The 22981-nt window shown below is 46.1% G+C and overlaps 1 protein-coding gene across 4 annotated transcripts; it reads left to right on the plus strand.

Annotated features, from left to right (window-relative positions):
* The first annotated feature begins 202 nt into the window (after positions 1-202).
* LOC106748689 (cell wall protein DAN4) lies at positions 203-22675 on the plus strand. 4 transcript variants are annotated; one of them, XM_014627481.1, is made up of 3 exons: positions 203-1311; positions 3117-3520; positions 19107-22675. In XM_014627481.1, exons 2-3 carry the CDS (start codon positions 3346-3348, stop codon positions 20390-20392), a joined length of 1461 nt encoding a protein of 486 aa, XP_014482967.1. In that variant the 5' UTR covers positions 203-1311; positions 3117-3345; the 3' UTR covers positions 20393-22675. The 4 variants fall into 4 exon arrangements, with proteins under 4 accessions (XP_014482967.1, XP_014482976.1, XP_014482995.1 ...); XM_014627490.1 differs by having other exon boundaries at positions 203-1281; XM_014627509.1 differs by lacking the exon at positions 3117-3520 and having other exon boundaries at positions 203-1281.
* The last annotated feature ends 306 nt before the right edge of the window (positions 22676-22981 follow it).

The following is a 22981-nucleotide window of genomic DNA, read 5'->3' on the forward strand; positions in this document are numbered from 1 at the left end:
AAGCACGACGAAAGAGAGACGAATGAAGAGAGGAGAGTGTGTAGGGTCAGCGGAGAGTAGACGGGGCCGAGAGGAGAGAAAGAGAGACGGGCGGAGAAGGAGCGACTGGTACAGAGAAACTGTGAGCTAAACTCTCGGCCGGCTGGCGCCGCTCTGTCGGCCCCCGCTGACTCCCGCCGCCAACAATGCGTGCACCTCGTCTCCTTCTTCCCGCCGCGACCGTCGACGCCAACGCGCGCGCCTAACATCGGCTACCAATACCAATGGACGGCCGACACCAGTACGATTCAGCGGCGCCAACGCTGCGTCACCCAACGTCGACCGAGGACGTCGGGGCGCCGAGTCGCGGTGATCGGGAAATTCAGGATCAATGAGAAGAACGATCGAGAATCATTGAAGCCGCAGAGCGTCGGCCACATATCATTAGCGATGACATCGAACGACAGCTAGCTAGCTAGCCAGTCCGACCAACGGCCGACAACAACACCGCTACTGTTACGCGTCACGTAACATCAGCCAACATCGTCCATCAGGGCAATACTGCCGATTCCACCACTACTATCATCGTAGTTCGCGTTCTAGCTATCGGCCATCAGTGCGGGACAACATACCAACACCAACGCCGCTCTCTGTCACGGGATCTTTTCCGGCGGTCCCCACCATACATATCAGTGCTCTCGCATGCCGTTTCGAAGCTTGTTGGCGGACGGAGGGAGGAGAGAGAGAGAGAAAAGCAACGCCGGATTGCGCGTTGGTAGTAGTGATCGCGGTAGTAGTTCAGTAGTACTACTAGTGTTGCTGCCGATAGTAGTATTGGTAGTGTGGTGGTGGTGGTAGAGCTTGGACGTTACTGGCGGCAACGACGGTGTAGCTGATGGTAGTGGAGGTGGTGGTGGAGTGGTGGTGGTGGTGGAGTGCGGGCTAGTCGAGACTCCCTCGCACACGTAAGGGCATGAAACGGAGCGGCGAGTACACGAGGCGAGTCAGTACGCTATCGACTGCGATCGGAGGAGGATGCGTCGAGTCGACGTCCTCTGTCGAGTGCCTGAACTGAACATTAGCGAGGTTCCTCCGAACGTCACCGGGTAGAAATACGTTATCCGTGAATGGAGTTTTGGGATTATCGAACAACGGATCGCCGTTACACGTGCCCGAACGGATTTGTGGATCTGTCCCGCCAGGGAAACATAAGTGTATTTTGTCGTTGAGTGCGTGCGGGTGCGTGAATCGAAGAGGAGAGTGAGATCCATGAGGGGAAGATGAGCGACCACGTGGTGAAAAGTACGTGCGAGCTTTCAGCCTACGTGACAGGTGAATTTTAGCGTCCGTGACGCGCTCGGACGGACGACAACAACACAGGAGACCCGGCGGTCGCTCTGAATCAACGCGAGCCTCGTCTCAGCGTCTGACGTTAATTCGCATTATTAGCCTGGTCTCCCGTGTTCGTCTCCGTAAAGCGCTGAAAATGTTCGAGATCTATGGAGCTGTAAGGCGCGCGAGCACGCGCAGCCGCAAACTTCTTTATAAACTGATAATGAGTCGCATTGATTTGCTCGTTTCGATATCGCGACCGACCATTATTTGCATAGCAATTTGAGAAACAACTCAGACATTGAAGCTAGTTCAACCGATGCATTAACTCGATTTCTTGCGAGTGCAGCTCTCCTCGAGTTACGTCGTTTTCAACGCTTCCATTATAGATAAGACTGCGACGTCGAAAGGAACTAATCTAGACTGGATCCTGAATTGTTGACCCGGACTGCATTTCCATACGAAAAAGTGTCCTTTCTCTCTCTCTTCCCCTGATATGGCAGACTCATTAGCATTTTACCTTAAAATTAACTTCTTATCGCAGTCCAAGAGATTCGTTTCTTTCTATCGATTACAGTCGACATTTAACTTCGCGTTAACTCGAGAGCTGTAATCCCCACGCACACATTCGTGTGTACATCACGAGTGCATCTTTGCGTTCGCATTTTCTCGCGTCGCCGTTCGAAAGATCTCGGGCGTCGCGGAATAACACTCCAAGTTGCGAGGATCGCAATTAGCGACTCGAGCCGGCGGATATCTCGCCGGCGTGCTCCAAATTTGTTCCGTCGCGATCCCGGTTAAACAGTGATATCTCGATACATTGACACCTCGATACATCTCTCGAGTGAATGTACAGAGAGAGAAAGAGAGGAGTACGCGGCAGGTGGACGTAAAAATTCGCTCGTACGGAATCCCGTACGAAGGATACACCTTGCGATCCTAATGCGTCGTAAATCACATCTGATCGAACGATTGATACACTCTTCGGTGGGGAACGATAATTATCGTTATCGAGCGGCGCCAGTCGTGCTGCGGAATGAAAGATCGCTCGGAGGCGATCGTGATGGACGGACGAATATACCGATGTAAGGATTAGGCGAGCAAGCGAGCGGACTTGCCACGTAAATGAACGTATGAACGCGCGACGAACGCGGTACGAAACTACTACTGCCCTCATTAGCTGCGCTTTCCGCGCTCTTCCGATTGCTTGTCCGTCGCTTTGAAACGAGACGTCGTGAACGTGACGTTTGCACGGGACACCGAGAAACCAAATTGGGGATCAGATCGAAATATTCCGTAATAAAAGATGATATTCAAATTTGAAGATACTTGCGATACTTGAGTACATATTGATAGAAAATTATAGTTATTTTCGGTGCCAAAAATATTTTATAATAGTAGCAACATGTAAATAAAGCCACAAAATATTATTACTGACACTGTAATAATATTTACTGCAAAAATAGTTCTGGCCATTTTTGTGATTAAAGTAAAAAAGAGTTTGGTGCTAAAAATAACTATAATTTTCTATCAGCGTACAAATTCAAATGTCGCGATTGTGGCGCGTTGCTCGGCAGAGACTCTCGCTAAGAAGTCCTCGCTAAAAAAGTTTATCGAGGAATTCACGGTTGAAGAGTCACGACCGTGGACGATCATCTACGCAATCTCTGTTTCTACGATGTGAGATAGTAATTTACCTACGAACATAATTAAGAAGTTAAGTCTGATACAGTCTCGATATGTAAAACAAGAGACTTCTACGAAGAGGTCGACTCGATCGTGAGGAATTCGATTTTTCTGTGTAGAATATGTTTGCACCAACGGTGCGAATCGCCGATCGTGATGGAATCTATATGTCTGGCGTTATTCAACCTAGGACAATAGAGCCGGACCGAGATCGCACAAGGCGATTTTTCAACTCGAAGAAAACATATCTGAAGTCACGAACTTTTACCTGTCTACCTACAAACCTATATCTAGTTCTCACCACCGGTGTACTACACAGGCCATTGCGCATAGTTAAACCACGACGACATGAAGTGTCGAACAATGGTCTGGGCATTTTTGCTAGACACGACCTCCGAAGGTGGTACAGCAACTCACTCGATCCAAGAAAGACGGAGAGAAAGAACGAAAGGGAGTACGAGACAGAAGGCGGCGACGGCAGTGGCGGCGGCTGCGACTACGACGGCGCCAGCGTGGGTCGCCGGTACGCATACACACACACAAAGCCACACGCACCCAGCCAGGCATCGAATATATACATGCGAGGAACAGGCGACCCTCTTTGACCGTGCTTGAAATCGGGCATCTACGCGTAAACAACAATGCTTGGAACGGTGAAAATCGCCGCGGCGCAATTTAAACCGTCAGCAGGTCCGGGACTGACCTATGCGTGCAGGACACACAAATTCCATTCTGTGAGTCATCCACCGCGAGAAAAGCATCCTTTTGATCTGGAATGCTATCGTGAAGCGACGACGATGATTCGTTGGTCGCGACATTGGTCGACGACGATGCAATCGGTGTGTATCGCGACAATTTCGGTTAATAGTTAATTTCGTAATTAATAAACGCCCGGAATGGATAATCGTCGACTATCGGCATTTGATACTGTCTACGACGTATGTGCACGTAAAAGGCGATGATAATTAATATCTCATTATCGACACTTCAGAAACTGATCGTACTCGCGCGACGAGTTAAACGATCGCGCAGTTAATACCGGTCGGCTATTTACGACACGACACCGTGGCTCTCTCGGCGAATGCAATATTTATCGAGTTTGCAACAGCCGTCAATCCGCCCGGAGAGACGGAGCGTCGCGCGGTTCCAACTTCATCCCGCTATCGTAATCGGCCGATTGATTCGACACGAAAGCGTGCAGACAACGAGCGTTTTAATTAGATCGTTCCCTCCTTGCGCGATAAATGTAATCAAGAAGGCGAGACTACCTATCGACGACGCTGCTACCTAAGTCTACTCGCTCATTTACATATCTCATCCGACCACTTTTACTCTCGAACCTGCCCGCCAGCGAGCGTGTTGCATGCAATCTTGACCGGACGGACAGACAAATAGACAGAAGGATGACGCGGGAAATCGCTCGGCTCGGAGTTTCGCGGGATCCAGCCATCCATGCAGCGGAGATCACGAGTTCGCAGTCCTTATCGCGTCCCGTCGTTTCTATTATCGCACGAGTATTTTTATGTGGCGCGGCTCGCGCGTCAGTCTAGTTTCGCGACGTCATCGCGACGCGACACGACACGTCGCGTCGCATTTCTCTTTCGCCGGCGGCCTCGCGCGCGCGATCTCGCGCCGAAATAGCCGCGACGTTTATATATATGCACGCGTCAACACAAAATAGACAGCCGCGCGCACATCTTTGAAGCATCCGCGAAAGCGCCGCGCGAGAGAGGGGGCGAAAGGTCAACATCCGTTTTCTCGCCCAGAGGAGTCTAATTACACGAAGATTAATGCGAGAGGTAAACCGAACCGCGTGTAGAAGAGCACCACCACTGGGGGTGATCAACCGATTTTTGCGAGACATCCCGATTTTCGGACTTGACTTCTCATCAAGTCCATTCTACAACAATCGTAAGAATATGCAATAAGATGTAAGCACCAAGCTAATTGATCAATTGGATTCTTACCGTAAGAGAATAATCGACTGTGGTGGGTCAATTTACTTACCGCCTACGTCTTACTACATATTATTACGCCTATTATAGAATTGGTTTTAGAAGCGACAGAATCTTAAACGGGACGCCGTTTATCTCGATTTTTCACTTAATGAAAGATGAATAATACAAAATATAATAATAAGTTGTAATAAACTTCATTAACCCTTTTAAACTGCAAACGCTGCCAATAGGCGTCAGACAAAAAAGGTCTTGTCGTGTACGAATAGCACCTAAAAGTGTTCGATGATAATACTCTCTGGGAACTATTTTAACTCCTGTTTAATTAAACAAACCTTAGTTTCTTTTATTGAAATTATTTAATTTTCTAAACACATAATTACATATTTTATGTTCCGCTGATCATTCTTTTAATTTTATTTCAAGAACATCAGTTCTAATTTAAGATATAATGATTACTTATATTAAAACATAATGTAGAAAATTATGTTTCTTTGATTTTATCTCAAAAATTTTATCAGTCTATTTTTATACATAAACTAATGATTGTTTATAATAAAATATAACTAATGATTGTTTATATTAAAATACAATAGAAAACTATGTTCAGTTGATTGTTTGATTTTGACATAATAATGAATGAACATTTTATACACTTATCTACGTTTATCTAATTTATCTAATTTATTTTTATTTATTTATTTTATTTATTTATTTTTACTTAAAGTTTCATTTTCTGTGGTCCGATTTTTTAAAGTCAATATTTCATAATTAGCTGATCAAGAATTGTCCATCCTAATCACCACAACATCGAGTTATTCGGAAAACCGATTGGCACACGCTCTCGATACCCCACAGACATCCCCTTCCCCTCCACCAACCCTCATAATCGCGAATACAATGCTCGATACAAATTTTGCCGTGCGTTTATTGCGCCTCGGCTTTGACCTCGCCTGAAGGCAGTACAATCGATACACAGCCATTGAGTCGTCGTCATCGATACAAAGGGTGTCGCCGAGCGATGGGACGCCCGCCACCCACTTATGCATTGCACGGTTCTATACCTGCGCTACCTGCACGAAGCTTCTATCCTGCGATTAACCTGCCGAGGCGGCGGAGCGTGTTATCTTTCGACAAACAGCCGCGATCCACGTGTCTCTTTTCCGGAAACAACGTTCCATTCGGTTGTTTCACAACTGAATGTTCACAACCACAGATTTGTGATAACACGCAGCCGCATAGATCGAAATAATTCGCACGATTACACAATGAGAGGACTAAGGAAAAAGAAGTGTTTTTGAAGTTATATAAGAGTTACAATTAAAACTGAGTCTCTCGCTTGACAACTTTATAGTGTTTGATCTTGTGTTTACCGTTCTTATTTTTGACCGTTTATGCACTGTATTAGTTTGAAAATGGTCTGGTTGAAAGCCGAAACGTTTTGAAATATCAATGTAACAAAGATTTATTTTCCACTTGAATTGTTCTATACGAGATCTCAATAAATACTCGTTATATACACGACCAAAAATTTCGTGCAAATAACCGCCCACTGAAATTTTTCTGTTATTTTACCATGGGAATATGTTATAAAGCACACAAATATATGTTAAATTAACATATTCACCTTGTTAAAATAACAACATTTTTTATCTGTGTATCATTATTAAACCGTGTCTAGCTCATTAAGCCTTTCCATGATGAATTAAAACTGGCTTCTCTTTTTAATCATCTTTCTTTTTTTCTTTAACTGCCTTGAGAATTAATCTAAATATACGCCCCATCTGGCAATTTCGAGACAGCCAACGTGCATGTGCAATCGATAATACACAGCGAGAGCGCGTCGTGATGCATGCGACAGCGAGCCACTTGTTCTCGGTGTTCTCGATCGTCGAACGAGACCGTGCGTGGTTGACGGGATTAAAATAAGCCTTTCGCTCGCCTAAGGGATCTCCTTGTCCGAAATAATCGCGAGCGGAAATTCCTCGCTCGGGAAAAAGAAGCACACCGTAATATCAGCGGGGAAGAAGGCGCTATAATTAAAAAGGAGTGTGTTCTTGGAGGAGCACACCGCGTGCTTTTTCTCATGGATTTTACGAGGAAGAGCACGCATCATCGAGAAGGCACGCACATTGCTACGCATCACGCTGGCACGTGCACATTATATCGTTCGCGATTTTATATTGATTTTAGCACATATGAATAAATACGCGCGAGACTCGCACGCCCGCCGGCACGTGGACCGCTTACACGTGTTTATTACCGGATTGATACACGCCGCTGCACACATGTAAAAAGAGAGGCAAATATTGAATAGCTAAATACATTGGTAGTCTCGAAGCTGTACTGAATGTTCCGAAAGCGCAACGTATATTTTAACTCCGAGCACCGGAGATCGAGAGAGAGAGAGAGGGAGAAGAGAAAAATAACAGCCGTTTCAATATCAAGCTAATCATATTTTTTGAGTTACAAACAACTGCGAATCGAGCTTGAATTTAATTTTCGGAAACCATATATTTAATTGTTGCGATTAAATTCGCAGAATTTTTGGCGAAACGAATGAACGAGAGAGCGGATAACGAAGCCTTTGGTCGATTTCGCAATTCAGTTGAATTTTAATTATTAAAATGTATTCGACGTTAAAAATTAAAAAAAGGAATTGTTAAACAAACGTAGAGTTCCAGGGATTTGAAAAAAAACTATCAGTGGAACTCTCTCTCTCTCTCTTATTGCTTCTCTTGAAGCTTCCTGTACGCGCACCAGTTTCGGAGGATAATTCGCGAGCTGTTAATGAGTAAGAAAATGAACGTTAAGCAGGAATTGGAGTCGGCAAATATTTGCGACGTCGGAAACGCGATAAGCAATACGAAAGCTATTTTGATCGCTGTGCGGAACATGTAAGGTCAGCAGGGAATGTCATCAGACAAGTCCATTCAAGTTGAATAACTTAGAAAGGATAGCCCGATATTATAACGACTTTTTGCAGTTCTCTCTTTATCGCTTTTTTTCATTGAGAATCGTCCAGACACATATATACATACAGATAATGCAGCATAATGCGAAACTTAATACATAGCTCTTAATTAAACATATCTCGTTATCACGTGCGACTGGTCTTATCGCAAATTATAAGGATATTAATTATACCAAATGTGTAGGAACTCTAACGATGAAATATATCTCGTTGTATATCTGGCCCGAGAACGGCGTTGTCGCGAAAATTTTACGAGCAGTCTACCGTCGAAATTATTAATAGTCGAAACTCTAGCGTGCCCGAGAATCGATACTTTGAAGTTCGATATCGGCGTTGCGGGTCGGGGTGTGCTGGCAAAGGTCAAGACGCAAGGTCAACGAGAGAGAAAGAGAATTCTTTTACCGTACGTGCCCGATCGATATCTCTCTTTGATGCTGCCAGTACTCGCGCACTCGGCTGTTGACGCCAAGAGAGGAGGCCTCCGGGTGTTTATCGTTTCCTCAAAAAGACGGCACGCGGAGAACTAGCGAACCGCTCGAAGTAATCGAATGGAATAAATAACGAATACGTAAAATTGTCGATGCGCCACACGTCGGAACAATTGGAGTCGCGCGAGTTCAAACGAGTTCCTCGTTCGTAATTATTCCCAGCGCGACCTACGACCCCCCATGATGATGCGTAATCTAGGCGCGTATCCGTTCAACCGAGGCGGCGGTGACAACTCGCGCGAAAAAACAACAGGCGAAAGAGGAAGCGTACGAGCGAGAAAGTCACTCGGAACGTCATCCACATGGGTCACGTGCGCAAAAGGACGTCGCAAACAGATTACGCATTCAGCGTGTTTAGCATTGTGTTTACGCGAAGCCGCTCAACGTTCTCGACCAGACCTCGCCGATAGAACCAGCCATGTGCGTCGCACAACGCGCGAAGCCGGAGGCGGCTGCGACGGAAGAAGCAAAAGAAGCGCGCGAGAGGGAGGGAGACTCTCGCGATCGGAGAATCATACAAACCGACTCGGTGCATCGAGTCACGCTCGTTCTCACGACCATCTGGCTAGCGCCATCGCACACCTCCTTCCCTCTTCTGGTCCTTCCGCCGCGAAGACGCGCGTTCCCGTCGTCGCTTTCTCTTATCGCACGGACATTGTCGGAGACGAGCAGTAGTTCCCACCAGCACTGAAAATTGATCGAGAATTAGGCCCGGTATTCATAGTCCAGTCCCATATTCGAGACTGCCCTAAGTTTATCTTCAGATTGTGCTTCAATGTGATGTAGTCGGTGAAATCAGTCGTAAAGCATTTGAAAGTAAACTTAAGACGGTCTTAAATATCGGATCTGACTATGAATATCAGCCTAAGAATGGAAATTTAACTATTTACGTCTCCCCTTTCTTCACGATCTCCGGTTCCGGCGGGTAACATACCGCGATGATTTTAACCCTCGTCTAACAAGGCTCCCACAAAATGGGTCGGATCCGACTGGTAAAAGCATTTTGTAGTTTTCAACTAATTTCTTCTACTAGACACTTCTTATTTGCACAAGTTAGACAATTTTTTAAATAAAATATATCGCAAAATATGTAAAATATTTGAAATATAAAATTGCAGTATTTATTTTACGGAAATCTTAAAACTCATCCGTTGGATATCCAATATATTAGTTTTCTTGAAGAAAAAGAATAATATGATATATAGTGCGGTCCCCAGCAAGTGTTATAAATGCTTTGAGGCATTTTTCCATCTCATCTATCTTTTGGTCCGAATACGAAAAAGGAAAAAAAATAAGAAGAAACGCTTCGAAGTATTTGTAGCGCTTATTGTACTGCATTTATAGTAATATAAATATATAATAAAGAAAGAGAAAAATACTCGGAAGAAATTTTATTAAATAAAATTAAAAGAGAGGGGAAATTACCAATTATTATCATTATTAATTTGTAACAAATACTTTGTCAAAAAATGACAAAATAATCGAGAAAAAGTGATGTTAATAACAGGATAAGTTGGATTCGACTGGGAAAGCGAGCCGAGTGAAGAAATTATGCCTTAGACCGAACAAGATAATTCAATCCAAATACAATAATTACCTTATGCTACAAGCCGCTGCAGAAAAACTGTCTTGGAAGACTCATGAAACTGACTTACACGATACATTTCACCAACGTATACGTAAAAGTACCAGAATATGGCTCCGGTCGGATCCGACCCAACCTTGTTAGATGAGGATTAATAATTTTCTTTCCCGCGATAGCGCGCACGCACGAGACGCGATGAGAATTTCACCAACAAAAATAGCGAAACTGAAATGGAGAAATATCACGATACCTACACTCTAGAAATATTTATTCCCGAATCCTCGCTAATCGTGCCTCCCCGAAATAAGTGAGATAAGAAGAGTAATCTCCGAGAGATAAAGAGAGAAAGAGAAATATGCGAGAGGCCGGAAAGGCAAGGAGACACTGAGAGAAAGAGGAGAAGCGCGGAGCCGCGCGCGTCATGACGAAGAGAGCTATCCCTCGCCGCGCTATTATATTCCACTCTCGTGTGGCGGCGCGTCGCATTTCCGCCGGAGGCTTTCCGCGAAGCGAGCGGCGCGCCCGCGGGAGAGAGAAGGAAAGGAAAGAGGAATAAAAGGAGGAAAAAAAGAACGAGACTCGCCGATAAATCTCGCCGACGCGACGCCGCACCACGTTGTGGATGCGCCGTTTCCTGTCCCGATCTTACGAGCCGCGGCGTTTATCGCCGCTGCCAATATACCATCGCTTCCGACGAAGGAACCGGCCGCGTTTCTTCGTGTGTCTTCCGATATAAATAAATCGCGGAGCCGCTCGTTCCTTTTCGCCTTCGTCGTCGTACTTGGTTGTATTTGGCCGCGTCGATCGGGATAATGAGGCGGCATTAATACTTTCGCGGTTTCGATCTCTGGGACCGTTTTCCCCACATCTCGAGCGAAATATCGTTCCCCGAGATTCGACGGCGCGATTCACCGCAATTACGTGCGACGACCAGATCGTTTAGTTGTCACTGCTGGCACTGCAAATTAATAGATGAAAAATCGTCCGCGGTTACAGCACCGCCGCGAATTACACTAAAGAATACTGTAGAGTTCTCTCGATAACCATGCTTTGCGAGATGTACGTAAAGTAAAAAATTCTTTGTTACAAACGGTTCATTTAATTTTTGTGTTGCTTTGACATGGAGAATATGTTAAATTAACATATTCACCTTGTTAATATATATATACATTTTAACATGTTCATCTTGTTAAAGTAACACAAAAAATTGGATGGATGTCATTTGTGATAGAACATTTTTTATTGTGCAGTCCCGACTGTGAGACTTCGTCGGGAGTATTTACCGTCGTCTCGTCGATTATATCCGAACATTATAATTCCGAGGACGCTCCTCCCTGAGCTATCTTATTGCGAGCCGGTCGCGTTGCTCCGAGACGCCGGCTATTTTCGCGACGGGAATCGGTGCGGGAACGTCGACGAGAGACTCTTGACTCGTAAAAGAAGAAGAAGAAGAAGGAGAGAATAATCAGACGGTTAATTCGACCGGCGCACACTTTCGCGCCTACACGCGCTCTTAAATCAACGCACGGCTGGCATAATTCTCCAAATAACGTTCGCGCGCCTTTACGGTAAACGCCCACGAAGGCGCGCGCACGCACGAAACGCGACTTGGGCGCGCGTTGACACGCGTGAAACGGTAATCGCCGGGCGCGGAGAGACCGCTCGTTAGGCAATCGTTAAGTGCGCGGTATCGTGCATCATTAGGCATTCGTATCGGCCGATCTAAGTCATCGCTGGGCCGATCAAACCTCTCGTATTACGTCGCCATTACGGCGCGTAACAGGTGATTACCGGGGCCCTGGCGTCGGCGCCGGATGCAATTGACGTCGTGCAATTACACGAGCTACACAACCGATACACGGGCCGGCGTTTTATAATACAGCGAGAGGCGGGGACCTCCGACGAGAACCGCGTTCGCCGGACGGCGCGCGCGCGACGGAAATCGTTGGCGAGTGATCGACGATCGTGCAACCTCCGACCTCATTCTCCTCATTTAGCTCGAGATCCACTTTACTCGGCCGACCCGGCGATGAGAAAAAGAGAAAGTGACGTGAAGAAGCTCGACGAGAAATTACCGCGAGACGCAACCCCTCTGATGCGAGCGCGCGTTAATAACGAACACGAGCGCGGCTTTCGGTCACGTGCCTCTTCTTCCTCTCTCTCTCCTTCTCTCTCTTTCTGAGCGGGAAGCTTTCGTAACGCATAGACCACGCTTGAACGTCGGTTATCAGCGGCTGCGATTCTCGTCGCGTTGCCTCGCGCGAAAGAAGAGACGCTTCCTCGCCACGGCGACGGTGATTCGAATCACGATCGTACCTTCGAAAGTCGTCGCGCGGCTGATCAGATTTCGTTCGCGAGAGAAAGGAAGAGAGAAAAGCGCTCGCGTATTCTATACTTAGCCACTCGGTTCTATACAAAGCTCTCGGAAGCTGTTGGAAGTTTCCCGACACGTCCCACGTGTTCTCGCCTTTTGCGCTCCACGTGGGAGGCTCTCCCTTAACGCGATCGCTCCTCCCGGCCGCGGGAAAGAAAACGAACTTTCCGCTTCTATTTTCGCGTTATCTTGCTCTTATTTTTACCGACGAAAGCCTTTATCTTTGTAAATAAGAGGGAACAGCCGCGGGAAATCTATTTTCGTCCGATACACCTAAAATTTCGAGATTGTCTCGAAATGTCTTCGTTAATTTTATTAAACGATTATATTTTCTTCTTTTTCTTCTACTTTCTTCCGCACAGATCTCTCTTTTTCGATACTGATTAATAACATTTCTTCACTTTTATTCTTGAGGTTTTCTTTCGTCTTCCGGTGTAAAAGAATAAGGAGTAATTAACAAGAGATTCGGCTCATTTGCGTCAAATCAGTCACACGCTAATATTAGATGTGCAAATTAATTCGATGCCTTGTAAAAGCCATCCATTTTAAAATTAAATATTTTCCCGCCCTTTTGTGGTATGTAAGTATGGACCTCCACGTTTTCAAAATACCATATGTCATGGCAAAAGAGATGGCATAATCTCATGAAACAGTAGTGAAGGCGATAACGTGAAAACGATAATCCTGAAAAACAGGATTTAAGGCACTGCAATCTTTTCGCGTTTCATTTAAGAAAGAAGGCTGTTGATATCACAAATATGATTTATTCTACTCCAGATTCTGATTCGTAAAACGTGCGAAAAATGATATTAAAGGTTTCGGAGTGGAAATTTTGATCTCTCGAATCGAGAAAGTCCCGACCGCCAAGACAAAAAAGTTTAGAGACGACAGACTCGAGCAACTGTTGAATGAGAACTTCGCTCAAACTCAACGGGAGCTTGCACTGTAACTTGAGAGTTACCCATCAATGCATATCCATGCGCTTACATTATGTGGAAAGATTCAGAAGGAGGATAAATGCATTCTGCACGAACTCAGCTCGGAAAACAAAGAGCAAAGGTTCGATACGGCCGTGTCCTTGCTGACCTGATTTAAGAGAAGTAATTTTTCGTACAAAATTATAGAGATTAAGTAAATTTTCCTTGGATCAAATAAACGTTACTTTCTTATTAATATTTGATCCAAATGAAAATATTTACCAAGGAGTATTGGAATAATTATTTACTTGAATTTAGCACTTCTTTATTACTGTGTAACATTCACAAATAAAAAGCCGCCATTTACCGCGAAGGAGCGTATACGTGAGGGCGCGCATCCGCTGACGGAAGGATGGCGGAAAGTCGCGTACAAGCCGTTACGTCCTCTCTCATTCTCTCTTTCTAGTGCGAGAGTTTGCACAGATGTCCCCGGCTATTCCGGTATGTTTGAACAATTGCCGAGCGAAACGGCAAGCGGAGGTAACTCCCCGAGATATTCGCGATTATATCCGTCTCGAAGCAGCACGTGAACGAACGCGACTTTACGTGATGAGCGGAAAAGCTGCCGGCTGTGTTGCGTTATTACGCGCGGACGGACTCGCATCGTCCCGCGTATTCGTCCGGCGGAATATTATTATTTAATTACTCGGCCGCAAAATTTGCAAGTTGCGTTGGCTTTTCGCGGGCGGTCGCGCTCGCAGCATGAATCTGCTCCGCGCGGCGGCGTGCTCGCGCGGTTATCTAAACTTCTGCAATCTGATTTAAATTTCACAAGAACACGGTGTACGACGTGGCGGGTCGTGGCGCGCCTCGCTTCCTCTTCTCATTTTCACGCGTTAACGTTAAACTACCTGAACACTCCTATGCAAATTTAGACGAGAGTGCGCTCGTGTTCATTCCTTCGTGCGCGCAGCTTATAGCGCGTGAAATAAATCGCGATTCGAGTTCCCCTCTCGAAGCTCAATGACATTTGAACTACTAGTTTCGTAAATTTCGTGTGATAATATTGCTGTGTATCCTCGCTAATGAGATTACACAGGGAAAAATATTTCGCTGGAATAGTTGGGTAATATAGTGACAGCAAAAATTTGTCGCACGGAAAAGATAATTTTGCTGTTGTACGCTTAGAAAACAATATTGAAATTTTGCGAAATGTTCCTTGCGATATTTTCTTCGATATTTATTGATTAGAAAAAAATTTGACTATGATGACGAAATATATAATTTTGCGAAACATACCCAAGTTTTCTTATTAATGAGTTTATTTGTTAGGAATAAAATTTTATTTCGCCGTGTTTAAATAAACCTTATATTTCATAAATGTTTTACATCTTTTTTTCTCGGTGTAACAAAACGTTGTTGCGACAACAATAAAATTTAGTTGGCGTAACTAAAAATTAATACCCTTAACAAATCTTTTTGCTGTTACTATCCCAGCAAAATTGTTTTCTCCGTTTACTTGCACGTTCTAATTCAAATTTGCGACGCACTTTCTTCATTTGCTCGGTCACTGCTTTGACTATCGACTTTTAATGCAACATATGAATGATATGAATTTGTGTCTCGGCAAAGACAACACGTTACAATCGGGCGAACCGTCGCTATCAATTGCGTGCGCGTCGTGAACTCATTGCGACCTCTTTCATTCGTGTTTCTTTCGCCCGGTCGATGTTTATGAATCGACCGATGATCGAGCATGTGTCCGGCGGCGCCTGTTGATGACCCCGGAGACTTCACCTCCTCCCGGCAATGCGTCAAGATAATTTCCTTTTCAGGCACTCGCAACGTTTTATTTTCACGCGCGAGACGAAATCGCAATAAAATTCTTTCTCTGTGTGTACGTACGTATGGATGAAAATGCACAGATTCAACCTTTGTACTCTTCATTGTTGACATTACAGTAAGTAGGAAAAGAAATGTTTCAGTAACGATGACTTGCGAGAGTCCCGAAATATCCCGTATTGGAGTTTCGACGGATAAACATTCGCGGAATTACGGGGAAGAGACTCTTCGTTCGTTAAACAATAATAATTATCGTCGTCGTCGGCAGATGGCCGAAAGTGCGGCCTTGTTATCGGCGCGATAAGGCCTCTAAACATGCGACAAGCACCGACGATGCCAGGTGGCCTGAAGTATTATCTTACGCGAACAGTTCCGCCTCCCTTTCTTTCTCCCTCGCTCTGCCCTGCTTCTATATTGTGTAACTTCTCTGTTTTACAAACAAGTAGCCGGCGGTCGAGAAATTCTACTCGATGTGTAACACGAAGAGAAGCTTTTAATCGTTCGCTCTTCTCTCGGTTAAAATCGCTCACTGAAATCTGTCGGAGTCCACTCTTTTAAGTCGAATCAGTGAAAATGTCACCAATTGAATCAATGAAATAGTATTCTACTGATAACTAGTGAGTGTTCACTAATTTTTAGTGAAAACTCCCCCACTTAGTTATTTTATCTAATACTTAATTGAGGTTGGCCAGTGAAAGATTCATTACAAATTGCTGTTACGCGTTCTGTAGCAGAAATATATATGTACATATCGTGTATACATTCAACCATATGTCATATTTAGCGTAGTTCATATAAGCGTGTTTTTCAAATATGATATAAGTTACATTAATTAAACATAATTGAAAATATTTCAAACAAAATCGTTGACAATACCGCAAGAGTGGGATTAAGATGATAAAAAAGAAGTAACAAATGATATGTTTTTTCACTGTTCCTGCAATCAGATTTCTCCGATGGAAACGGTTGCCGCTATTATTAACCTTTGTAGCGAAATTTTACCAATTTGTAGCGCTGTGCTTATAACTGTGATCGTTAGTGACTATTAACTGCTTCTCAGTGATTGCACTTTAGAGAGCGGATGCGCGAGGGAGCACCGGTCCCTGATTAAAAGTCACGCGCCTCGCGAATGTACCGATCGTGAGCCGATCGGGGATTTAATTTCGTCCGTACATTACGCAAGACCGCTCTTACCATTACGCTTTCGACACAAAGTCTCGGCCCGCGTGTTGGGGGACAAACACCCAGCCGAACAGCATATATTATCCCCTCGTCAGGTTTACATTACGTAGCCGTCAACAGCAATTAAAACACCATTAGCCGCGTTTATATTTATACTTCTCGCCGATCGGCCGACGAGCGAGCGCGCGTGCTCTCATGACGGGAAAATCACGGTGCCCGTCGGCCTGAGGGAAACGCTGCGAGAAATCTATGTTTGGCTTCGGTCACTTATCGGGCCCTTCTTCCTACCTCGGAAGACTGGACAGGTTCCAAGGTGCATCGGATCCGCAAGAAGTTTTCGGGAAAGCTGGCGTCGCGTCGAGGTCAGCGCGACCAGAAAGGAAAAACGATCCCATCGCGATCGCGATGACTCCTCTCGGAAAGGCAATAAAAGGAGGAGAGCAACGAACAGACGAGGTTGGCGCCAGCGCCATGTGGCGGCCGTGCTTTGCTTCTCGTCTTGCCTCGAGAGAGGACACGAGAAAAAGAAGGCGACAGGCGGAGTGGCGCGCGTTTATTAATACGCGCGAGAGATCGAACAAAATCAAGCGCGCGCCGTTTGACCCCTGGATTCCCAACCGGGAAGCGCTGAGCGTCTCTCATTGGCGCACTTGGACGCTCCTGTATTTACGTTTCGCGCGTGAAATAATAATCGAGTTTACATTATCGAGTGCGGCCAGACCAGGCTTGATCGCGCTCGTTGAAAACATTCCGGCGAAACCGGAATTCGTAGAGCAGTAGAGGAGAGTTGAGTTGAAGAAGATTAATTGAAGACGAAGAGGGGGATTTAATATGATTTAATCTAATGTGAAATACGGGGAAATGTAAGACGGAGGAAAACTTTTCTGTGTCTTAAAGAACGTAAAAAGAGAGAGATTACAGCAATGACGAAAGATTTCCGCAAGAAACGTTAGAAACTGATTAGGCGACGAAGAAGAGAGCTAATGAACGCGATCGTATGCTTGAGTACGAGTGAGTACGACGCCAGACGCCTCTTAAGGATGTTAACTGATTCCGATTCAGTAATCTCATTCGAGAACGAACTCCATAGCGGCGGTGAGACGAGGAGGAAGAAACGTAAGAATGAGAGAGGAGCGGAGGATAAGAAGGCAGAGTCAGCGGCGCCGGCGATCCGCCGATCGAGAAATCCGACTCGTTGTATCTGCAGCGCGCACACACACACACACCGGATTCGTGGGCTCGAGTTGAATTATTTCGCGGCCGATCGCTCGCCATAGGAAAGCCGCCGCGTCGTCGTCGAGATCGGTCGTTCTCGCTTTCGCGCTCGCCGACCGCGCGATTACGATTTGCATAATCGCGCCTCCGCCTTCGTCGAAGCTCAATTAAAATCGCGGCGGAGTCTCTTCTCGCGGACTATTTGTCGCGCGATGCCACCAACGAGAAACGTCAATCACCGGACGGCCCCCGACGTGTCGTGTCGCGGATAGAAGTACGTCGCTCGCGCAGTCGTTGTACATGTTTGCGCATGCAATTGTTGCACAAACGGAGCGTTACGTCAGCTCGTTTGATAATTCGCGCGTCGCGCAGATGGTCTCTCTCGCAAGTTTCTCGCACGTGTCAAGCCCATCCGGATTTTTCTACGTAAGCGCGCGCTCTCGTAGATCGAGCAGAACGCGCCGAGACGACGGATGGGTGTCGCGAGTTGGCGTAAGTCGTGCGATGACAAGCGTCTTCGCTGGCGATACTGAAATCTGCGAAATTAGTCTCTGCCTTGGAATCCGTTCGAATGTAAAGAGGGACGAAGGGAGGGGGAAATAAAAAAAGGAAGAGAAAGAGATAGACCAGCGAGACCACGCGGGTATATTATAATCCTCTCTCTTTCTCTCTCGGTCGGACCCCGTGCGCGCCAGATGGTACCAGCTGGATGACGCATCAAAGCAGAAAACCTCCCGTGTCCGAGGCGAAGCGTGCGCGGTTCCGCCCACGGGAATCGCGAGAGGAAAACACGTGCGCCGCACCGCGTTCGTCACGTCGCGCCGCGAAACATTATTTATTCACTCAAGAAAACACAGATTATACTTCTACCTCCGTGATTTAAGAGACTCGAATGACTCGACTAACGATAATTAATGTCTCTTGTGTCCGTTTTTTTCTTCTTCAATTTTCCTAGTTGTCGCACGCACATGTATTCTCTAAAGTAAAATTAGCGTGTGTTATCACGGAGAAGCAATCAGTCACTAGTGATCATGATTAGTATAGCACTGCAAATGAATCAAATTTTGCTGCAAAGGTTTGTTAATGACAGCAATTGTTCCCATTCGAGAAATCTAGTTGCAGAAATAGCTAAAAAAGATATTATTTTTTACTTTTTTATTATCTCAATCTCACTTTTGAGATTGTTATCAATGATTTATCCTGAAATATTCTTAATTATGTTTAATTGATTTAATTTATATCATATTTGAAAAATATGCTTATCGGACTCGAAAAGAGAACTCGAGACCTTTAAATGGTTAAGCTTCGAATTATATCAAATATGACATATGGTTGAAAACATGTACGACATGTATATTAGCCTGCTATAGGAAGCGTGACAGCGATTTACAGTGAATCTTTCACTGGCCAATATTAGTCAAGTATCAGACAAAATAGCTGGAGGAGTTACCGTGAAAAATTAGTATACTATTTCGCTGATCCAATTAGTGACATTTTCACTGATTCAATTTAAGAGAATATACACACACATATACAACTCGTAAAACTAACGCGTCTCGTTCTGTTTTCATTTACAGCCGGTGTTATGGCGGATTCCGAGAGAGACAGCGCGTCCTCCAGCGGCGGCGACGAGGACAGCAGGTCGGGGCTGCACTCGCCCAGCGCGTCGGAGGATAGCGTGGAGGTGCAGGTGACGCCAATCTCCCTGCGGAACAAGAGGAAACTGGCGGAACCGCGCAAGATCCAGGAGCCCAGCACCGCGCCGTTGAAGAAGAGACGGTTCCATCAGATCGAGGAGACGGTTGTGGATGACGAGAGCAGACCGATGAGCACGCCGAGTCCCTTCAGACCTTGGATTATTCCTCGCACGAGCAACGAAACGTCTAAAACATCCACGACGACGTTGACGATGACGGTGTCCGATACGACAACGTCGACCACGACGTCGACGACTCCCTCGACGAATACGGCGCCCGAGGAGATCAACGGCCAACTGCTCGCGGAAACGGATAGGAGGAATCACGAGGAAAATGGCCATGTTAACCACACTACGGATAAAACGACGATACGGAGGTTGCAGAAGACTCTGCAGAGATTAGAAGAAAGCACCACTCACAATCGATCAGTCGTGTTATCTCGACGGGAGTCTCGTCAGAGGCTGGAGTCACCGCCGCAGACACCAATACCGTCCGCGTCGCCGGTCGCCTTGAAGCATCCTAGGCTGCAGGAAGAGCCATTATCCTTGGTCATGCGAGACGAAGCGCCCCGAGTGCCATTGCACCCGGCGGTGAGCGGCAGCTACGAGAAATCGCCGTCGTACATGATGGAACACCTTCTAGCATCGTCGACGACGACGACAACGACGACGACGACGTCACCGCTCCAGTCCCATCGCAATCACCGAGACCACTCGAGTCCTCCGCAAGGAGGAGGACCTCATCAGCGTCTCCATGCAGCGCCGACCGCAGGCGTCATCAGCAGCACTTCTTCCTCGTCGTCGCCATCGCATGCCTCCTCCACGAGGCACCTGCACCAAAACAACGGCGGTGGCCAGCAGAGGAATTACAAGAACATGACGAGGGAGAGACGGATAGAGGCGAACGCCCGAGAACGCACCCGGGTGCACACCATCAGCGCGGCCTTTGACACTCTGAGACGAGCCATACCCGCGTACTCGCACAACCAGAAGCTGTCGAAGTTGTCGGTACTGAGGATCGCTTGCAGCTACATCGTCACGCTCACCAAGATCTGCGAGATGTTCGAGGGCGACGCTGCGAGCGGCGCCTCCCTCGCCACCTGCGTGGATCAAGTCTCCAGGACCATTCAGACGGAGGGTAAGCTCAGAAAGCGGAAGGACGACTGAATCGTCTTGGTATAAGCATCCGGCTGGATTACGTTTGTCGGGCGTTTCGGGAAGAAAACAGTCGTGAGCACCGGTGACAGAAGGTGGGCGACGACAACTTGGGACTTGATTTGCGAACAAACACACAAGGATAACTCCCTCGAACTATTATGGATTCTACTCTACATTGTCAAACGCTTATTCGTCTTCTTTTCTCCATGTCATTCTGTCCTAGAAGGCAGGGCGTGGGAAAGAGAAAGAGAGAGGAAGGTGGCGATTTAATTATAAATTAATTAAGCTGTTGGCTTAAGTGATTGACTGTCGCTGCTGCTGATGAGGTACATGGAAAAAAGAACTTAACTTCTGCAACGGAATGGGAACCAGATGAAAACTCGGCGATAAGAAATGATATCTCTCTGTTATCGCAACTGAGAACATTCGTGTGAGCATTTAGCTGCATTAAAACTCGGTTGAGACTGAGACTGAGTACAAACTTCCGACAGAAATCTTTCTGTTCCTACGACCGAATTTTCGTCTGATCCCCAAGCAACGGAAAATTCCATTACACCAACGAAATTGTTTTTTCGGTGTAGAGACGCAATTGTCTCAATTGGTTCGTACAGTACTGCGAACAGAAGTGCAAGAACTGAGGAGTTTGATCGTTTCGCGATTTCGGGGATGTTCGAAGGGGCGAGTTACGAACGCGACGAGATCTGCGCGAGAAGGAAAAGGAGGTGGGAGCGTTCGTTGTAAAACGATAAACAGATTTCATTATTCGCGCGCGAAATGTTATGGGATAACTACGCACGTTAACGCTGTATATAAAACTGTAAAATACGCTCTTCGGAATCGTAATAATAAGCGGATCTCAATAGATTCCCGAAAGAGCAAGCGAGAGAGAGAGAGAGAGAGGGAGGGAAGGGGGGGAATTTCTGGCGGCGCCTGTCATCTACTGGCGGCAAGGTCATCTACGTTTTCCGATATAGCAGCTGCGCAACCAGACAATAAATCTTTAGAAAGATCCTCATATTTAGAGAAAAGACGGCGCTTAGTGCAGTATAGGCAACTGCCGCTCGTTCATTCGTTCCGCTGCGTCGCGGCGAATTACGGCGACGCGCGAATGTTTATGCGGGGCTCGAAGAATTCACGGTAATAGAAGCTAGTCTGAGGCCCGATTCAACCCTTTCGGGACGCCTCCGTTCGTCTCACCTAAATTTGCCGATGAATCCTGTGAGACGCGGATGCGCGCGAATCTCCGTCGTGCCGGGAGTGCGCTTCGAAATTTGTACAAGAGATTTTTCGAAATCACACTTACACACGCGTCACGGCAATAATTATTCTTTCAATTTCCTCAAGTTTCTCTCTTTGAAACAATAGAGCCGAGTCGGGAACGCAATAGAGAGCATTGCAGCTCGATATCGTGCAGAAACCTGAGTGTTCCGCCCGGAGACTCGGTCGCCTCTCGAAAGGGTTAAGAGCGCGAGGCACGCGAACCCGAGAGCGAATTCGCGTCGCCTGTAGCGTTGATTTCCAAATTACGCGATCCGTGAGGCGCATACTTACATCGACAGTCGAAAGGGATCGGTCGCCTGCAATCTGTTGCGCCGGCCGCGCGTTTACGAAACTGCCGATCTAGAACGCACATCGAAGCGAAAAAGGACAACACAAAAGCGAAGACAATAATAGCGCTGCTTGCGGCTTATTTGTGTGACAAGGGACGGAGGTGACGTTACATTAAACGTAGCATAACGACTAAGCAAACCGCTGCTATCGAAGATACAAACGGTATCGTCTTCCTGCGAGAGAAAGTACGACCAGTCGGATAAGGAACGCGAGATCCGCCGTTAAATCGGCGCTCGTAAAGAAGACAACGAACAATCGTTAGCATTTTATCTTCGAGGTGTGTAAACTGATTAATGCGTTGTGTCGTTAACGGAAGATCTCTCGAATGCGCTGCGATCGGACGCGCGCGACAGGAAGACTTACTTGAAAATCCTAAAAACCTCTGCCTACAGCTAAACGGGAGGATAGTTGGCGTGTGTTCACACTGTCTTTTCGCGCGGTCTCTCGTCTTCGACCGCGTCGAATTGTGTAAATAGAAAATAATAATGATAACGACGTTACGACGTAAGAGTAAGTAATTACGTTATAGTAATCAGACACGTGTTATGCGGCGCGAGCACATTTTTACGGCCTTACGCGGCGATGTATCTCGCAACTATGTTCGCGAGATAACCAAGATATGTACCTTTCTACGCTATAAGGCGACTTCAAGTAAAGTTCAAACGAACAAGTTCTGCAGGACGAATTGCGTCTTTCTTTCTTTCCGCATCGATTTTCCCTCCTCTTCCTTGTCCGCCTCTCTCAAACTGAGTATTCACTGAGCGAACGAACGTACGGCGCAAATGTTTAATATATTTTTGCGTCTAAACACACATAAATTTTCTTTAATAAACTACGTCATGAGCAAATTAGCCTGAAACATTCTGTTCGGATTCGTTATGGCGTATACATTTATCGAATTGTGACAACGAAAGTTTGCATTCATTGTTCGTTCGTCCAGTGTATATACGGAAAAAGAAAATTAGTAGAGAAAATGGTATTATATAT

Source organism: Dinoponera quadriceps, unplaced genomic scaffold (assembly GCF_001313825.1).
Source record: "Dinoponera quadriceps isolate SergipeBrazil2010 unplaced genomic scaffold, ASM131382v1 scaffold343, whole genome shotgun sequence".
Lineage (NCBI taxonomy): Eukaryota > Metazoa > Arthropoda > Insecta > Hymenoptera > Formicidae > Dinoponera > Dinoponera quadriceps.

Coding starts and splice junctions, on each gene's coding strand:
- LOC106748689 (XM_014627481.1), top strand. CDS start 3,346: ATGAAGTGTCGAACAATGGTCTGGGCATTTTTGCTAGACACGACCTCC. Junction 3,521..19,106: donor GGCGCCAGCGTGGGTCGCCG/GTACGCATACAC, acceptor TTTCATTTACAG/CCGGTGTTATGGCGGATTCC.